Source organism: Necator americanus, chromosome III (genome assembly GCF_031761385.1).
Source record: "Necator americanus strain Aroian chromosome III, whole genome shotgun sequence".
NCBI lineage: Eukaryota > Metazoa > Nematoda > Chromadorea > Rhabditida > Ancylostomatidae > Necator > Necator americanus.
This window is the reverse complement of record NC_087373.1, coordinates 681,638-700,840: the sequence shown is the minus strand read 5'-3', so window position 1 is coordinate 700,840 and position 19,203 is coordinate 681,638. Positions and strand designations below refer to the sequence as shown.

The 19,203-nt window shown below is 39.5% G+C and overlaps 3 protein-coding genes across 5 annotated transcripts; 1 reads left to right on the top strand and 2 right to left on the bottom strand.

Moving 5' to 3' along the window:
* Window positions 1–1,137: 1,137 nt before the first annotated feature.
* On the bottom strand, window positions 1,138–11,117 carry RB195_008219 (uncharacterized protein; the record flags this gene model as incomplete). The annotated part of the gene is made up of 23 exons (XM_064194624.1): window positions 1,138–1,318; window positions 2,760–2,872; window positions 3,049–3,123; window positions 3,183–3,305; window positions 4,025–4,137; window positions 4,200–4,334; window positions 4,513–4,662; window positions 4,727–4,817; window positions 4,884–4,999; window positions 5,323–5,462; window positions 5,581–5,677; window positions 5,874–6,076; window positions 6,357–6,442; window positions 7,229–7,333; window positions 8,715–8,796; window positions 9,304–9,465; window positions 9,548–9,641; window positions 9,696–9,746; window positions 9,796–9,936; window positions 10,196–10,295; window positions 10,618–10,769; window positions 10,861–10,983; window positions 11,057–11,117. The coding sequence occupies 23 exons, from the start codon at window positions 11,115–11,117 to the stop codon at window positions 1,138–1,140; spliced, it is 2,694 nt and encodes an 897-aa protein (XP_064045769.1).
* A 33-nt stretch (window positions 11,118–11,150) lies between these two features.
* RB195_008218 (uncharacterized protein) lies at window positions 11,151–12,555 on the bottom strand (the record flags this gene model as incomplete). Of its 2 annotated transcripts, XM_064194623.1 has the most annotated exons (4): window positions 11,151–11,161; window positions 12,082–12,145; window positions 12,201–12,293; window positions 12,478–12,555. In XM_064194623.1, the coding sequence occupies 4 exons, from the start codon at window positions 12,553–12,555 to the stop codon at window positions 11,151–11,153; spliced, it is 246 nt and encodes an 81-aa protein (XP_064045768.1). The 2 variants fall into 2 exon arrangements, with proteins under 2 accessions (XP_064045768.1, XP_013293460.1); XM_013438006.1 differs by lacking the exon at window positions 11,151–11,161 and having other exon boundaries at window positions 12,062–12,145.
* Window positions 12,556–13,165: 610 nt separating this feature from the next.
* RB195_008217 (uncharacterized protein) lies at window positions 13,166–19,021 on the top strand (the record flags this gene model as incomplete). Of its 2 annotated transcripts, XM_064194622.1 has the most annotated exons (11): window positions 13,166–13,191; window positions 13,249–13,288; window positions 14,633–14,779; window positions 15,917–16,058; window positions 16,226–16,329; window positions 16,957–17,070; window positions 17,186–17,287; window positions 17,458–17,549; window positions 17,607–17,790; window positions 18,769–18,855; window positions 18,905–19,021. In XM_064194622.1, 11 exons carry the CDS (start codon window positions 13,166–13,168, stop codon window positions 19,019–19,021), a joined length of 1,155 nt encoding a protein of 384 aa, XP_064045767.1. The 2 variants fall into 2 exon arrangements, with proteins under 2 accessions (XP_064045767.1, XP_013293462.2); XM_013438008.2 differs by lacking the exons at window positions 13,166–13,191; window positions 13,249–13,288 and having other exon boundaries at window positions 14,636–14,779; window positions 17,350–17,549.
* Window positions 19,022–19,203: the final 182 nt, after the last annotated feature.

Here is a 19,203-nt window from a genome sequence, read left to right as displayed (position 1 = left end):
GAGGTTAAATATTTTTGCAGATGAATGGAGGACATGTAGGGGTTGGATTTCGGGTGCTATAGATCTGACCAGGTTCCTTAAAACAGAGAGAGAATTCACTGAACTATAAAATTGAATTCAACTTAAAAAATGTACTGTTTGGGAGAGTACATCTTTCAAATTGAATCAATCATCCAAGATCGAGTCAATCACTCAATGCATTGTAAACAGAGTATCAAACATTTAAAGTCAGGTCAAAACGGCATGAAGCACGGTGTATTTGCGTAAGCGAATGCGCACAAAGCGGCGTGGTGGGATGGCGGTTGAATTCGACGTGCGACCATCACGAGCTGCATCGATGGATGGTGTTAGTAAGGGTCTTCACTCGATCCTAACCGCTACGGTCCACCGCGCCTCTTTGGGGCCAGCCGCTAGCTGTACCGGGTTTCATGTCGCTTTGACCTTGTAAACAACACTACCTATTTACTTCAATATTTCAGGAAAAAAACTCCTAAGAAGCCAAACTTTAGTTTTTTGTGTTGCGTTTGGTAGTTGCGAAGCTGTCCACAGCCATAAAGACCTTCAAGCTACCACGGCAGATCAGAACAAAACGGAATCAACAACACTGCTACTTGATCTCACTTTTAAACGTTTCCAAACAAGGTTAACCAACGTAATTTATAGGACCTTCCCGTTGCAACTTACTCTGAACAACGGAACTTGATTAAAATTAATCAGTAATCATATGGCTTATTAACGCTTTTAAAGCACTTATCCATTTTTTCGAAGCCTAAGTTCGGAATTTCACACGAGCAGTTGATGGAACGCCCGCAGAAGTCTCTGGAGACCTTGTAAAAAAAGAGAAAAAAGACAAATTACACGTTCGAACACACCAATATCTTCGATATATTTAATTTTTCACTCAAATTACTGTTTTCTCAAATTATAAACATCACATGTACCATACATACAAGCACGTGTACATAAGAGAAAACACCAAACCGCTTGGACTAGAACAAAAATCCGCGATTTTCTCGAATTACGTTAGTTGTAACTAACTTACACTTTATGAGCTTAGAGAGGGACTGCTGAGAAACCCGACAAGAACAACATAACGTGACTGGTAAGCTGTACTCAGACGTACAGAAGTGGATTATCCTAGAATGAAGACGGGAACACCAGTGGTATAGACGAGAACGCTAATAGCGGCGTGGAACGATCCAGTTGGGAAGCAGCGGCAAAGCTCTCCATTGCTCTTGCAATATTACCTCGACGCATCAAACAGGAACCCAGTTCCTGCCACCATTGACAGCACAGTGGGTCAACGCGGACGAGTTCTCTGAAAAAGGCGAAGATATGAGTTCCAGTAGAAAAAAAAAACGAGATAACCGTCTGCCTCCCATTGTCGAGTGTCTGTTTAAGACGAATACACAGTTTGTGTCGGTCCGACGTGGTGGTGCTCTTTCAACTCTGCACTCGCATTCAGTACGTCGGTAAAAATCCGATAGGTTTATACGTAATTGTTCAAGAGATACTGCAGCAGAAATAAGAGGTAATTAAGAATTTCTGATCGGGCTGTTGTTAGCGAAATAGTGGATGCGGACAATAGGATTTTTCTCATCAATACCATTTTATACAAGTCCAAAAATGCACTTTTAAGTGCAGAAAACGGAATTCGGGAATTTCTGGAGAACTTCTAAAAAAACTATCGTTTGTTGTCAAAAAATATTAAACAGTGAACTAGTTACGATGAAATTCAACATTTCAAAAGTAGATTATGTTGGTTTTCTCAGACCACACTGGCTTTAGCAAACTCGCAATGCACAACAAAGATAGGCGCCTTAGAAGCAGGGTTTGGAGAAATTATCGGCTGGGTTCTCGTTTGCGGTAGATAGTTTTCTGTAGCGTACATATACATAGTATCACGACGAAAAATCACAACAACCTTAAATACATAACTCAGCCTTTCCTAGGCCTTAGCCTATCCAACGAGGCAGCTCCTCACAACAGTGACATCGAAGAAACGAAGTCTTGCCAAGTAGAGTTTGCTACTCGTATTGAGCTAGATTTGTTTTGACGGGAAATTTCACCTAGAGTCCAGTTTATGCGGTTTCAGTTCGTAAATCATACGAATGTAAAAAGTTGATTCGATGGGGAAGTTGAGCCTAGGGTGCTCGTGATGTTTCTGTTTACTGAATTTCTACGGTGTTTTCCTGTTATTCTTGAAAACCACTCCCAAGCCCCTAGGTGTACTGGTGGAAAAGAACACGAAACTGAGCACTGACTTTAACAGAAGGCACCTAAGAATTAACTAATTTACCATGCTTAAGTTTGAGTGGCCGAAGCTGGCTTTGAGATCTAAAACCTAATTGAAATCAATATTTAATTATTCAACAGCTTTCCGGAAGTAATTTATATAAATTTGATGATTTCTTGTATCATAAGAAACTGAACTACATCACCTCTATAGCACGAATAAGGGCAGAGAAAGTACTCAAAGCTCCCAACTATACTCAAAGCTCCCAACTTAACTTCGAGCTTACTTCTTCCACAGCTTTTACATAAAAAAGATTGAAGTATGGGCATTAAAAATCCTAAAATGACAAAATACCAGATCTCAGGTCCAACTCTCTCGTGCCTACTAAGTATTCGAGGTGCTTTGTTTCGGTACTCGGATAAAAGTCAACTTTGAGTTCCCGGAACCAGCTATTTTACGTTGTTCGACATACGCATGCCACTCTAGCGGTCGCACTCCAAAATCAAAAGGTCAAACTACTTACTTGTACATTTGCTCAGCCATTGCAATATTTCCCTCTGAAGTATAAAGTTCCGCCAGATGAAACAAACTTGAGGTATGCGAAGGACAGAGCGCCAATGCAGACAATAGGGATGCCTAAACCGATACAGGATGGTCATTAGTCAGAACTTTAATGAAGCACATAATTATAATTAGAAGGAAAAACTAGCACATAAAGATCTTCCAGAAGATTAGGGTTCGAAAGAGCGTAACTTCATGCTATGAGATATTATCACATGATAATTAGCTTCTTGTTAGCTCTTATCACTTACATTAGCTTCCGCTCGAAATTTTGCTGCAGTAGCCTCATCTGTAGCCCTCTCGGCCCTAGCAGCAAATAGTCGTCCCTGGAAAACCTCGAGGATTTCTTTCCGTACCTTTGAAGGGTATCCAGATAATTCATTACTTTCAGATAAAGCGCTTGATGAGCCTGTGGAAATAACACTACTGCCTGTTCTACACACGATCCAACGTCATTTAATCGGCCTTCTGCTAGAAAGAGCTCGGCTAACGCCATCCACATATTCGCCTGAATAAATAAAAGTCAAGGTATGTCCGGATTCAGATAACTTAGTTTCAACTACAAATTTAGAACTCATAAAACAGTACAACTCATAAAACACTCATAAAACACCAATACTACCTGATTCGACAAAGCGAATCGACGTCAGTATGTTAAGCACTTGAAAAGGTAAAGAACAGTTCTAACTATTCAAATGCTCTATTAAATTTAGTAAAAAGAACGTGTATAGACCAAATCTCGCCGAAATGACATGCATGAAATGCTTCTCATAGAATTAGTATGATAAAAATCTCTCTATCAATCAGCTGGCATGCGAAGGCACATGGGTGAAAGGTAAGAGAAGTGAGAGAACGCAAAGAACATCCTTTTAGAATATTTTCGATCGTCGATATTTATCTGTGTTTTCCAACAATTTGTTTTCGCTGTTTAGATTGATTTTATTTTCCATTATGTCTTTTGATTTTTTGAAGGCAACACCTGTTTTTCGAATTCCTCATACAATATCTTTCCATTGCCTCCCACAACAGAAACTGTAGTTGGAGCAAAGACTCAAAGATGTGTGGTTTCTGGAATCAACTAACTTTCCAGGAACTACTTTGTCATATTACTGAATTGTAACAACACATTAATAGTTCAAGTGGCTTTAAAATGGGTATATTATGTGTGGTGCATGATGTCTGCTAATATATTTAAAAAAAAGTATTTTAAGCTCGTTGAAACAGAACCTGGGCTCTGAATCGAGTCCATAGTGTATTTGAAGCGATTCCGGCTGCTCCACCACTTTCACTCGATGCTGACTGACCGCCAGCGTCAGAAGCTGGTATTCCACTATCAGCAGCTGTAGGCACGTAATTTTAAGATTGGACCACTGTACTTGCCCAGTATTCAATGACTACTCACCCGAAACTGCTAAATCCAGCCCCGATTGGCTAGTACCAATGTTTGGATTAAGAATCGGCGTCGCGATCCCAATTCCTAGAGGATTTGCAAAGATTGGAGTAGAAGAGGAAAGTTCTCGCCCAACTGATGGAGTAGCTGTAAAAGTAGAGCACTTTCTTAAAGAAAACGTGAACGGCGAGAATTGTTTCCTGAGTGCCCTGGAACTTTCTATCCCAGTCCGCTTTCAAATGAGACCAAATGGAATGAATAAAATTGTGATGTATGAAATGGCAAAAACTTATTCCTACAGTTCATAACTGTCAAAAAAATGTACCTGCTTTGACGCTAGACGTATCCCGAAGCATATTCTGACCATCTACTGCGCTCAGAGACAATTGCACTCGATCGTCTTCAATGCAGCAATCTTTTTTTCTCCAAAAATCTAGCAAATGGGAACAAGTATCAAGCGATTCATCGATTCTGCCTGCAACGCCAAGCTTAATACTTAGGAAACCAGTACGAAGACTCTGCACAATATTGTTTCCTACCAAATTTTGTCTCTATATGCAGTCGTAGCACTAATAAACCATAATGATTTGGATAGTCCTTCAACGCGTTAACGACTAGCTCGAGTGCTCCCTGTGCAAACAAAATGTGTCGGAACCGTAAATAAAAAGCACTTTGCAGTGATCAGAGGGAAAATACCTTTAGATCCGCCTCAGCTGTAAAGATGAGAGCTAAAAGCATAATGGCTGCAGGCTGTTCAGGGTTGAGTTCAAGTGATCTAGCACATCTTTCTCTGGCTGCTTCGAGATCTCGTACTGAATGCAGAACCAATAAATTTAATGCAGCAAAACTAATCCTTAGAAATATTGAAAAGTATTTCAGTTTTCTTATCATTTACATCTTATCTATTCTCACTAAAACCACTGGATATACCAGCAGATCCTGGAGCTAATTTAGAAACATAAGTCAGATTCATACATAGTTCAGAATTAGAAAAGGATCTCTGTTTTTAGCGCCACTATCAGAGCGAGAGGGATCTAGTGTCCTGTCACAGACTATTAGCAAAGAAAATTTACTCCTTGATAATGAATCTGCGGGATCTGAATATGAATGGAACGAAATTACAGTGTAAACGCACCTATAGCATGATACAAAGCGCAGTAGTAGTGGGCCAAGTAATCGTGTGGATCAGTATGAACACAGTTCTCAAACATCGTTAATGCTTTTGCTAACAGCCGTCGGCGATTATCAAAGCATGGCTCACATTGCGCGCGCCGTCTAAAAATGTCACGATAATGAAAAAGAGTCGATTTATCATATGCTTCGTTTGCAAAATGTATTAAGAACACAGATTTCATCGATCCAACATCAAAGAGGAGTAAAAAGAACTTCCCACCCGTGAGCTATTGCACACAGAAGTTGAGCTCTTCCTTTCAGATAACTTGATGGACCATCCGAGCACAAAGCAACAGCTGCCATGGCGTGACTAATAGCTAGAAAATTAGCGGTCAACGATAAGTAAACAGTGACAGCTTTTCTTAAAGCGTGGAGCTCAAGATAATTCGAAGTGCTGATATAATATGGACAACCTTTTCTTCAATAGATGCTTGGAGAAAGAAATTCTGCGCAAAAAATCGTTCTTTGTGACTGACTGATTTCAAAGATTCGTAGGACAAAGATTATGACTACCAGCATCATTTTGGCTCAGATGTTCCATATGCAGAACAGCAGCTTGCATATGGTGCATAGCAGTATTTGAGGAGCCGGCTTCTGACTCTGCTCCATGATTCAGTGGATCTCCATCTTTGCCTCCAGCAGCTATGCACTGCTCCAGAACACGGGTTGCTCTCAGCCATTTACCCCGACATACTAGTGACAAGGCAAACTGCTGCCTAAAAATGAATGTTTCAAGTGATTTATGAGCGGCAGCGAAGACAAGGTAAGAGCTGCAAAAAGAGGATAAATAGCATGGCAGTATTTTTATATCATGTTATGTTTTTTTTTTTTCAAGATATAGGATCTCTTCTTCGGTGAAACTTTAGACGACAATAAATTCCTAAGAGGAACTGTGAAATGAACAGGAAACTCGACATAGAGCAATAAAAAGCACAACACCACACACATAAACAAAGACCAAAAACAACATTTGAAGGAAATTAGAGGAAAACACACCAGAGATATTCATCGTGATTCACAAACTTCATGGCTCTTTCATAAACCGTTGAAAGTAAGTGGTACTGCCGTAATGTTGATAAAACCTGCAACCATCAGGAAAAAAAGCTCACAGCAAAATAAAAGACAAATCATCTTCTAAACAAAATATTCCAAAGGAAACTAAATATCTTTCATTGTCCAAACCATGGTTTCATAGGCCCTATCATTTAGCATTTCAAAACACATATATGTCCACAAGGGGTGATGTAAATAGAAGCAAAAGGAGGCAGATAAACAGCTTACGGCTCCACTGGTCTCGCTTCCTACTATTTCACTCGTAGATTGCCGTATTATCCAGCATGCATTACACCCTGTGTATGCGCACATAGCATCTCGTACTGCACAACACTACCTTACAGTGCAAATGAACTCGTTAATTTAACACCAGTCAACTTCCAAAAACAATACATTTATTAATTATACGTCTCTTTACGCAAAGTTGAGTGAAATTTCCAAGTCAAATTGGACAAAATTAAGCAAGTTAAGCACAAGCGTGTGGTTAACCAATCCAGATCTACGAAATAGATTATTCCGCATACTTTAATTCTATAAGTTGCTCTCAAATTATGTAAAAACCTTTCAGTGTTGCTCACAGACTGTTTCAAAAAAAAAACCTAAACTGTTTTTTCTTATTCATATCACACGAAATAGTCTGCTCACAATACATTTGATGAGAGTAAAAAAACAGTTGTAAAGCAGCACACATCTGTTTATGTTTCTAAGAGAAACTTCAACTTGTTTTAGATGTGTTCCATTCGAAAGTTAACTGTACATTTTCCTGTGACTGTTAGCTTAATATGTATCTTCTCTATGCCGTAATAAGTATTTACCAGCGTAAGCAGGTTGTAGACCGATTTTGCGCTTCGAATCGATTGATGTCGAGACACGGACAAATCTGCACTTCTGTTCAAGACTACCTCTCTAGTGGATAAAACCTGAAAAAAAACTACTTTCAACTCTATACTCTAAAGGACAGTTGGAAGAGGCCCAAAAAAATCGTGAAAACGAGGAATACAAAACAACACTTTATAATACGGATTAGGTTTACCATAATCGCTGCGCGCATGCATATATGCAGAGGAATAAGACAGCAAACTAGTTAGTGGTAGACCGATTGAAGTGAGGAGGGGGACGCAGCAAAAAGGCACTCCGACGCTTACGATAACTTGTACTTGCGCAGTACTTTAGGTTGGAAGAAGCATTAAAAAAGAGCAGAATTTTGAGTATAGGCCGGAAGGTAACAATAATGCAGGCTGAATTACAAATTTCGTAAGAAATCTTTAAGAGAAAAGATCAGTGAAAGGAGCTTAATGTTAATGTCGAAGGGTATCTTCAAGGAGTAATGAGTTGAATGATCAAAAATACAGTACTATTAAAATCGCTACATCTTCACATTCAACGCGTTATTTTTCATCGCATGAGATGATTTAGATGAAAAAGCGCAGCTATATGATTCGCTTCGTATCTCCATAGTCCAGCACAAATAACATAACTATGTATGGATTTTTCACTGGTTCTATTTGAGCAGTGCGATGACTGAAGCAAATAATGGCCGAATGTGATCGCTTACAGGAACGATACTGGGGACCAAAATAAACGAGAACAATCTAAAATTACACTATTAACCAACTTTCCACAGAACATAATAGAGACGCTATCTTTTGGATTTTTGCGGCTACATAATGACCGTCCTCAACAACTATATGGTGAAACCTTTCCTTCCAGAGTCCAACTATTGTGGAATAGCCTAGATCCGGAGCTATCCAGATATCATAAGGCCGCTCCATTCCAAGCAACTTAATGAATATCTGCGATTCCGGAGTCTAATTGTATGGTGAATTTATGACTGGCGAAATAAACATAAGATGACAATCCATTTTACAGACGAGAAAGCATTTGACCGCTACCCGTTCAATAATCTCACTTCAATTATGGAAAATTATGCGTTTGCATCACATTCAAATGTATGGTATTAAACAAGGTACAACCAGATACTGTAATGTATAAATATCCATTAGGATGCTGAATATAGATCCTGTACAAATTCTGGAAGCTAAGGAAGGCACAGGTATTTGCATATAATGCAATGTATCAGACCAAAATGAATGAGGATTATCTCTCAAAGTACAGACTCTTGTTTTGTTGATCGCATGATCTGTTCGAAGCTGCTTACACCACATATTTAACGTAAATTTTCAAATCTAAAAATTGCAGAAATTGTCAGAATTTTCCTCACAGTGAAATTTTTTTGTGGTTTGGATGAAAGTAAACAGATATCAGAAGGGAGAAAACGTGATAAAAATTTGGGAAAATTACCTCACTGATCAGCAACAACAAAATTACTTCTTCCGTTCTTGACGCTGGTGAGAAATATCCTTTATGCGAACCCATATAGAAACTGAAAAAAAGTGAAAAATTAGATGAATGGGTCTATCGAATATGGAGGAAGTAATTAATGAATTCAGTTGGGATACATAACTGAACAATAAACTTTGCAAAGCACACTGCAGAACCTATGTATACAAAGATGAGGGAGCAGAAAAAGCTTTTCAAAATAAATCTGCAGATGTTTTGTATTATGAGTTGAAGAATTAAGCAAGAACCCATCTATCCTCACTCAAAGATCTACAAAAACACAAGCATTGTCTCAATGATGCAATAAAATTCAAAAAAGAAAATACAAAAAGGATGTCTTCATACAAGAAGAAACTTACGCAGGGGAAAGCGATGGTGCGGGAACCTATAGCGACTATTGACTTATTTCAAAAGATTGAATTAATTGAATAGATAACGTTTTGATTTCTGCAAGAAGCTCGACTGAAGAGTTGCTGCTCTTTGACCAACGTTTAAAAAAAGTGTGGAAGGTAACTCTTAAAAAAACATGGTTTATATATTCAGTGCATACCTCAAATTTTGGCTTTTCATGCTGACAGCTTGACTTATGGCCCCTCCTCGGCTGTCAGCTGGTACTGCTCTCAGTAGAAGTTCAGCGAATTGCTGTGACATCTTCTGGTGTAAACGTTCCCCGGTGGACTTGTCACCAAGGCAGGTTATTATACGACGATACCTTAACTACTTTTTGCTAAAGCTTAGGAGAAATCCAAATTTTTGGATCCACTTTCTGGGAAATGGGACTATCAACGACGAACCACTCAATTCCTTCCACGTTGCTCTTCCTCTCGATGGCAGAGTCTCTAACTCGTAATGCTGCTACCCGCTCCAAGCAACACTCAAGTATATCTCCTGTAAAACTCAAATTACCCTAGTTTTCATGCAGCGACAAACAAGGAAACTAACCAAGTTTATCCGATCTCTGTGTAGGACTAGGTGTTGATGCAGTTACATTGCCTGAAACAGATTTGTTGCATTGCCGAAAGGAAAAAGAACGAACAAATACCTTTTCCCGCGCCGCCAACAATGTTTTTCTCAATTTCTCCTACGTAGAGAATCGCCAATTCGGCCGCTTTTTCGTAACAGAACAGTGACCTCAATTTGTCCATGCCCTTATCGTTGCTTTCCATTGCTTCCAAACAGAACCCTTGAAAAATTTTATGAACTTGAAATGTGCTTAGTCCTTTATTTCTAATTAGACGTCCTAACTTTCTTTATGCCTATCAGAAGTCAGTTACTATGATCCAAACAACGTAATCCTATTTTACTCTGTATGTGAACCTCTTTGAATATTTCCTATCGATACTAGGAGCAACCATTTATAACGTTTATTTAGCGAATAAATCTCTACACCTGCATAAAGTCGGTTAAGGTGATACAGGTATCTAATAAAAGCTGTAATGAACCTTTGATGGCATAAACCTCGGCAACTAGTCGTAATGCTCGCAGCGTTCGAAACTGCGTGTTTGCAAGTTCCATTCCAGAATTTTCGATGTCTTTCAACGCCTGAAAAAACAGAAAGCTAGTTCGATGCCCTTCAGTGCCTAAAAAAGAAAACGGTTAGCTCTTTCAAAGAGGTGCCATTGCACCTAGTCTGCGTCAACAAATTAAACAAATAATGCTGGAAAAAGAAGTCACCATTGGTTTTATTTCCGTCCTAGTATGTTATTGATACGAAATCATTAATTCTTAGGAAAAACAAGTCATATGAGGTATTTTAGGCACCGGTATAATAGTTGGTCTTACCCGTTTCATGATGAAAAAAACTGGCAGTATGTTCAACCATTTGTATTGAAAAAAAAATGTGAGGAGATAAACCATCCCAAACCTCAGAATATGACGCTGAAGCATAGTGGAGCTTTGCTAGTAACAAATGTGCTTCTAATATGGTTCCACCGCTACGTCGATCAATCGTATCCTTCAGAAGCATCTCCGCTTCACGTAATCCATTCGCGTATTCATATCGCGGTCGTAAAACTTCTAAAACAAGAGCTATCAAAAGGAAAAAAAGACTGAACATGAATGTAAAAGATAGAAATTAAGCAAATCGAATGTATCCCGTAATGGCGACCTCCTTGCTGCTCAAGGAACGTCTCAAGTTCCAATTCCGCCTCAACTAGTTCCACCATATCATCCATTCCAGAGTGCTTTGACTTCATTGCTTGCAGCAGTTCTGCTAAGCGTCTCCAATTACCTTAAGATGCCATGAGAAATTAAGGTATGGAAAAACAACATCGAAAACACAACATATCAGTGCAAATGCGCACCGTCTGCCCTCGCCCGGTCAACTTCTGCTTCGAGTCTGCTTCCACGAAGCTTGGTCGCCATCGCAGAGCTACCAACTACTTGGATAGGAGACGTCTAGAGTGGGGCTAAAAAAGAGATGCAGATGTTCAGACAATTCCATAACGTGCACACGCATGCATATATTAGGGTGAAAACGAAGAACAGTGGAGTTGTGTAAGCAACTGCACTCGAACCGATGCAGTCAGGGTCGAGGTGGAACCAACGCATCGAACTGTTGCAATGAATGTCAATCCTAACCTCTGCACCCTTCCGCACCACGGGCTTCCGCTAATGCAACTACAGCGATCTCCAGTCATTTTAGCCCGACAATAACAACTAGGATGGAAAACCAAGTTGTTAGAGTTGTAGCGCGAAATTTCAGTTCGGTTCTAACTTGAGTAGGAACCAACTTAATGCATTTTCATCAATAAATAATCGCACTCAAGCTATACTGAATATATTTGACGTTGAAGCCGAGGCTAAACTCGGTGATGAGTGACAATACCCAAAAGAAAATCATCTTCCTCTTAGTATACCAACAAACTGCACAGGCTGACATCAGTCTTAAGATTCCATTTCAATTTTCAAAGGCTCTATATGTATTGATAGACAAAAAAGTAGAAATTTACGTCTCCTTGAGGTGAGGTCAAGAAACAGCTACTTCCACGTTTCCAAAAGCTGTGTACGAAAATACCTGGTTGCGTTAAGGTAATGAGCCCATATTTACAAAACAGGTTCATCCAAAATATCATCAGTAGTAGAAAAAGAAGAGAAGAGTGTAGCACATTATCATGAAAGTTTCGCTAAATATAGAAGGTATCTATCCTTTCTTCACGACGCTTCAATATATAGAACAATTTTATCAACAACCTACAAACTGCAAACATGTAACCAACAAAAATGGTGAATAAAGTATCTTCTAATGCATTTAGACATGTTCTCTAGAGGTAACGAAGGCATTTTGCTCAATATCGGTATTCAAGAGCTCAAATCGTCCCTTTCCCACCTTCCAACTTCTGTAGGTGTTCCACCATGAAGTTACTCGCGTCGATCATTCGGTTGACACAGTTCTTGGAAAAGACATACATCGACTACATATACTACAACTAAAAATGCCTTGAGTACTTGAAGACATGTGGTAGTTTTTCCATCAAGCTTGCTTGGTGGGCGATAGTCTGCAAAACATACGTCCCAGCATCGGCCTGTCAACGTGTGCACCTAAAAATCCTCAACAACTAAAAAAAAATCAAAAGGAATTCACTGAGTTCTATAAAGTTTAGAAAACAACATATTGAAACCCTATTCCTTAGTTTCCGTTAATCAAAAATGAATTTCAAGGAAACTCAGCTGATGCCAGTCGTAGTCTAAGATTAAATACTTTCCCATTAGTGATTGACGGTACCTGCTCGGTGAACTTCTGTCTTTGCGTTTCTGACTGGAGCTGTTGAAGGAATCGGGCCAACTGTGGATCAGTGTCCATGATTCAGAAAAACAATACTTTTATTTTGCTGTTCTACGAATAACCAAATAAAAGCTAATTCATGATACGGAGTCACAGACCAAACAAGAGTGGCATTCAATCTACAGAATATCTTGTGTTGAGTAGAAAGAATACAATAATGGAGTACATAAATATGTCAGAAGGGTTGTCAACAAAAATGAACCTGTTTGGGCTCCATTATCAATTTTGAAGAACTTAAACCATCTTTTATATTTTCCTTTGCCTACACTTTGACTCTCTGAGTTGGTTCTTATTGCTGTATTTAGGGCTATCACGGAATTCCCGACTTTAGCAGATGCAGCGATGTGGGCATATGCCACACAAGGGTTTTAATTCACAAGAATTAATTCACAAGAAGATGGTAATGTCAGGATAGTAGGGCTAAAACGACATGAAGCACGTACGCAATTGCGTACACTGCTTCTCTCGAGGGGCTTCGGTGGAGCGTAGCGGCTAGGAGCGTGGTGAAATCCTTGTTCGCACCATCCATTGCTGCAGTTTGCAACGGTCCCAACTCGGTTTCAACTGCTGCCTCCACCCCGCCGCTTCGAGCGCGCACGCAAATGCACCGCAGCTACACTCGTGATTAATGTCGTTTTACCCGACTATACAGCGGTGACCGATTCTTTATAAGGCACTATTTTTCTGAAGACTTTTAATGACACTTTTTAGGTCCAGAGAGGGAAGTCAACGCCAATTCTGCTATCAGCTGGTTAGGAACAAATTTGAAGTGAACTTTCGTAAGTCCCAATCTGATCGTCGTCGCAGCCCGTATACAACATTCTTTTTGATTTTTTGAAGTTTTATGTCATGATCTGACACTTTGGGAGAGTGAAGTTCGTCGAACACACTGCATTTCGGTATTCCACGCATTACACGTGTCGTCAATGAACTGCTTGGGTAGTGTAGGTGTAGCTGTGTAGCCGGGTGCTCTCGAAGCGGTGGGTGCGGCGGAGTGCAGCGGTCATGATCGAGCGAGGGAACTTGCTAGCACCACTCATCGCTGCATTTTGCGATGGTCCCGCCTCGACTCCAGCCGCTAACTACATCGCGCCGCCTCGAGGCTGGCCGCTTTCGTAACTGCACCGTGCTTCATGTCGTTTTAACCCTACTATAATTACTCAACACCGAGCTTCTTTCATACCTCACACACTGTTGCTCGAAAGGAAGAAACTAATTCAGAAGTGGAGAACGAAGAAGTATCATTTTCTTCAAAGGAGAATAACTAAATGAACAGAATTACATAGAAGCTTTGTCGTTTTGAGTAGTATCACCAATCACGTACATCAAACATATTAGCAAAGCATCTATATATAGATTTAACGTTAGCTTTTCGAAATTTTCGAGGTTGGGTGCTCTACATCAATAGGTAGAGAGAGGTGCGTAGTTCATAATTATTGCGGCTGAAACGTACAGCCCCTTCAAGAAATCCAGGAATTCGAGACATCGCACGCAAAACGACTAGCCCCCAGCCGACGTCAATATGCGTAAAGTATCTTGTCCGCTTGCGAAAGCAGATTCGAAGAAGTAGCCTGTTCACACATAAAATGAGGAGTATCTCTGGACAGCCCGTAATCTTCACGCAAGGGCGAAACCCCTAAGATGTGAAGATACAGGAGCGAGTGTTGGAGCTGTTCACAACTTGAAAGTCCCACAGAAACCCACAGTTACCAAACCTGCAACGTCGCGCCTTCTTTCAACTTCTACTGATATTGCTCTGGACGTACTCTCGGCCTCACTGAGTATAGTACTTTATACATGCGGCATTTCCTTGACTAGATCATGGAATCCAATGTAAAATAGATTGAGGAGTTAGAAGGGTGAGGGATGGGAACTTTCTATGATTAGGCAGGGTGGTCTCGTCCCCTCAAATCAGTCGACAAACTCAGCAGCTGCGGTGTAATTCCACACCATGCACATTGTGTTGGTTCGGCTACATTTCCTTTCGTAAAGAGAAGTTTGAGTTTGTAATAGTTTTCCGCAAAATGTCGTCAAGCGATGTTTGAATGTTCCATCTTTGCTTTTCTTACATCTGTCCAAGATTTCCTATTTCAAGTATATGGGGAATTCCGAGGGAAAGACGAAGGAGTTTGACAAGTCGTCCGCTAGTTCGACTTCCAGGAGAATTGATAAAAGAGTGGAACAAGCGTTTGTCACGCTGACTGGGAGCGCATCGACAGCGTTGACTTTTGGGATTTTGAAGGTATGCTTTCAGTGAGAGATCTCTGCTTTCTATATCCTTGACATCTTTATCCATCTCAAGCCGGTCCCGACAGTCTGGCGAGGACGTCCTTTCTCTGAGGGAATGTTGATCATTGTTTGTATTTTTAATAGCACTGAATGACGCCCCTATTTCTGGAAGTAGATAACTAAATCAGTTGGGGCTAAGACTTAACCATTAGTCTTAGTGAATCTATGACATGTAAGCTAAAGTTGCCAAGGGAAAGAAGGAAGAAATGAGCTGCACTGCTAAGTATAGCAGAGAAGAACAAGTCTTTTTTTCAGCATGTGTATAATAATACCTGTTTGATACCATTGTGTTAGACTTGAAAATTTATGAAGGTTCTATAAAAGCACTGATATTTTCTAAGCGTTTTCCTATGTATGAAGATGTAGATGATGTTGAACGTGTTCAACCGGATGAGCTTGTTGCGGCTTTGAGTAGGTAGTCCAAAAGGAAAGAGTGTATCAATCGGAGAAAGAGCGTTAGTAGCGGCAAATTCAGTGGTGAAAGAAAAAAAACGCATCCTCTGAAAGATTTTTAACAGAAGAACTCACTTCAGCGACAAAGAAGTATTCTAACTCATGTGATTATTGCTGTCACAGTTAGAAAACCATTAATGCAGAGGGTTAATCCGCTCTTCGAATCTTTTATAGAAGGGGAACACTTCTCTTTGTAGAGTTCACTGCTGAATCGATTCTAAATACAAATGTTGTTAGTATATATATATATATATATATATATATATATTTATTTATTTATTTATTTATTTATTTATAAACAAAGGTGGAGGTGCAAACAGTGGAACTGCCTGCATATGCATTTATATACGTATATTGTTATTATTATATATGATAGATATATTATTATTATATATGTATATAAATTTTTTACGCATGCACTTCTATTGCTTGCGCCGACAAAAACGACATAACGTCTCGTAGATATATGAAAATAGAAGAAGATTATTAGTATCGTAGAAGTTTGGGGGAGAGGAAGATGAAGTGAAGGCTAGAAAATCTACGGTAACTGCACTTCTGTTTCTCACGTATTGCAGGCTACAGGTTTATTTCTTACAATTTGTAACCATAAATTTCTCATCTACAAAATATTCTCTAGGGAGTGTTCAGTGAAGGTCTTGCTGAAAGCTTGTGGAAGTACCTTTCCGATTCTAAACCATGTGATGCTACCCTGAGCATTGACGAGTTTTCCCGTCATGCACCCAGCTTAATGGGGACGTCAACAGACATATATATTAAGGGTGAGCATTGTTTCAATAATTTCCGCTGTTGCGGTCCTCAACTTGCAAAGTTAATCAACCTTTTTCTTACAACTTGATTTACTTCTGCATCACATCTGACTGTCGTCTGTTGTTTACATCTGGTTTGTAGAACTTTTCTCGATTTGACATTTTCTAGTCGTTTTTAGTCTGTCAGCCTGTACTCCATCTCATTAAAACTTGCTCAGAAGCTGCTGGCGCTGGTGCCGTCGCTGGCGATGAACCTTTTATCAGGAATCTTGTCAATGAGATGGTAGGAATGTTTCAGAAATTATATTCGAAAGCTGCCATGTTTCGGACATTGCAATCTGGATTTCGTATTCGTTTTTCCTTTGTATATCTCTTTGCTTTGCATATATTGTAGTTTTCTGGTTTATCTAGTTTCTTGGGATTTTCGAGGTTTTTGGTGTCGTACTATTCCTAACCATAAAGAGCAGTCATTTGTTACTTTCCCAAATCAAGAAGAAGAAGAGAAAAAAATGACTTTCATGTCGATGTTAGCGTTTTTCTGGATTACATTCAATTTCATTAGAATCCTTTCTTCTGTATTGAATCATAGAAGCCACTCCTAAATTTTGACACCTCGGTGATAGACTCGCTCCTTAATTGCGAACTGCGTTCTGTATATCGAGCCGAAGAACAAATCTTAATGTTCTGATAACAGACATTTCATAGTAAAAATAATGCATTTCATATCGCAGTTATGATTTTCGTACAAAACTACCTCATTTAACATGCTTCTTTTTTGATGAGAGTTTTTCAAAAAGAAAATTGTGTTCAATTTAATCACATGTTTGATTTCATGATTTGGAGTATTATTTATGTTCATTCCTATAATGTTTGGCTGTTTCCGAACTTTAATTTTCTGGATCTCTTTCAGAGTGCAGGTGGTTCGAACGCCAACGCTATTATTTGTTGGAAGAATGCATTGTGCCCGAAATTCTGCAATGCTTTGCAAGGATTAGTTCTGCAAGTGTTTCTTGGTTACAATTATGTATGTTCTTATTGATATACCTTTCTGTTTCATTCATTCATTTTGCTTTTTGTATCCAAGAGATTTCGAAACGCAATTGATTAACTATTTTCTGAGGTTTTCTTGTCCTGTTCAGCCAGCAACTGACTACTCATCTGACATCTTGACCCCGCTACAGATGTGGTATGTCCAGTGCTCCTTACCGGGCAAATATTTTGCGACCGAGAACACTAAGAAGGTGAGTTTTCTTGATTTACCACTTCTGTTTGAAATTCTTACCGAATTTCGATTTTCTCTTAGTACCTTCGTATATTTTATGATTCGACCTATACTTCCTGCGTTAGCGCAACACATTGGACCCCACTGTACTCCAGTGCAACACACGGAATCAGTGTGAATCGATTTGAGACCAATGTGTTCGACTACAGAGGCCCTACAGTGTCTATATTCGAACTCACCGATAAGAGTGTTTACGTGCTGGCCACGGAAGAAACCTGGCGGTAGTGCAGTTGTGGTGTTAACCTTTGTACTAGCTAGTGGTTTAACTATCTCTTTAGGCATGGTTCATCTCGATTCGGTGGTTCTGATACAATGCTGTTCCAATTAGCACCGAAACTGGATCGATGGGAAGCCTCAGCATCTATTTATTGCAATTTTAAGATCAGATCGGCTGGATTTGGATTGTCGTTCAAAGACGTCATGAAGATCGACAAGGACATGAGCAATATAGAATCTATTGAGGTGAGTTTCCTAAGGGTTTTATTTACTTTTCTCTTTGTTCTGTTAGAAGTTGGTCTTGCTGTTCATCAAATTTCATTTACTTCCATTCATTATTTCATGTTTTTGAGAGAAACTTGTAAAATCTTTTGGAGAACTCAGACGAATTTCAGTAACCAGCTATAGTTCTTCTGATTCTTGCTTTATTACGCTCCCAACATTATTTTTTCTCAATAGTTACTTCAGGTTAGTCTTATTCAGAATTTATCAAAGAGAGAGAAGAGACTTTTCATCTTTTCTCAGTCTTCCTAAAACATTCCTCTATCATGAACTGTCAATTTTTTTTGGTGGTGGGAATGTGAATAAATGACATTGTGTTTAGTTATTTTTCTTTTCTCAGATGCTCCTAGTTTTCGACCCATGTGGTTCACTTGTTGATATAGTCTGCATGCTAGAATGCTTTCAGGAAAAGGCATTCGGTTGTTTTTCGTCGTTCCACAGGCCAGCTATTTATTGGCTCGTAAAGGATTGAGAAAATTTTGCGCCAGTCATATACTATAGCGCTCTCAAGACTAGTTTTGAACGAACCTCTGTCACATTTTTTGAACTATTATAATTTTTTGTGAACTAGAATGCGTTGAAGGATTTATAGGGTTCCTTATTTTTCTCAGTTGTGACTAGTGGAAAATCTGCCATATTAGAGTTTGATATATATCTACTGATCTGATGCATTTATGAAGCTAATGACCGTGGGGTCTGATATGGCAGAAACTGCTATTGCTTAGGGTGGGATGTCCCTTTGTTTATTTATTTATTCTAGCTTATTAGTATTTTATTTATTTGAGTTTTTAAAAAAGGTTGGGTTCCCTATCTCTTTACTTGCGTGCTATGTGATTCTTTCAGGCCAAATCTAAACTTCTCATTTTCTGGAAGGCCTCACCCAGATACGCGAACGCTTGGGTTTCAGGCGTGCGATTATCTTACTTCACATGACGTTTGCAGGTGTGGGGGTGTGCAGCATCGAATGCCCTGGAGGATCAGCAGAAATTGAGAATGTGGCAAAATCAGCAGGCCGAGAAGAACAGAAAGGTAGATTCCTGTTGTCTAGGTGCCAGTTTACAGATCATCTGTGCCTTAGGTGCCTTTGCCAGGAAACTGGGATGACAATCCGGACAAAACAATCCTAGAAATGGCTGGTTTTAAGTTCTCGGATGAACGAAGAAAGATGGACTTGGAGGCACAGTCGACGCGATGATTTCCTCCATCGCTGTTACAGTACACTTGCTCACTTTGCGTACTCACTTTGATAGAATTCGAATAGAAGTGCAATTAAGAGTATATTTATCGAATGATATAAACATATATTATCTGTGAAGAAAAACTATTAAGTTCTTATTTTTAGGACAAGTGTAAGTCTTTATGCGTCGCAAGGTGAGA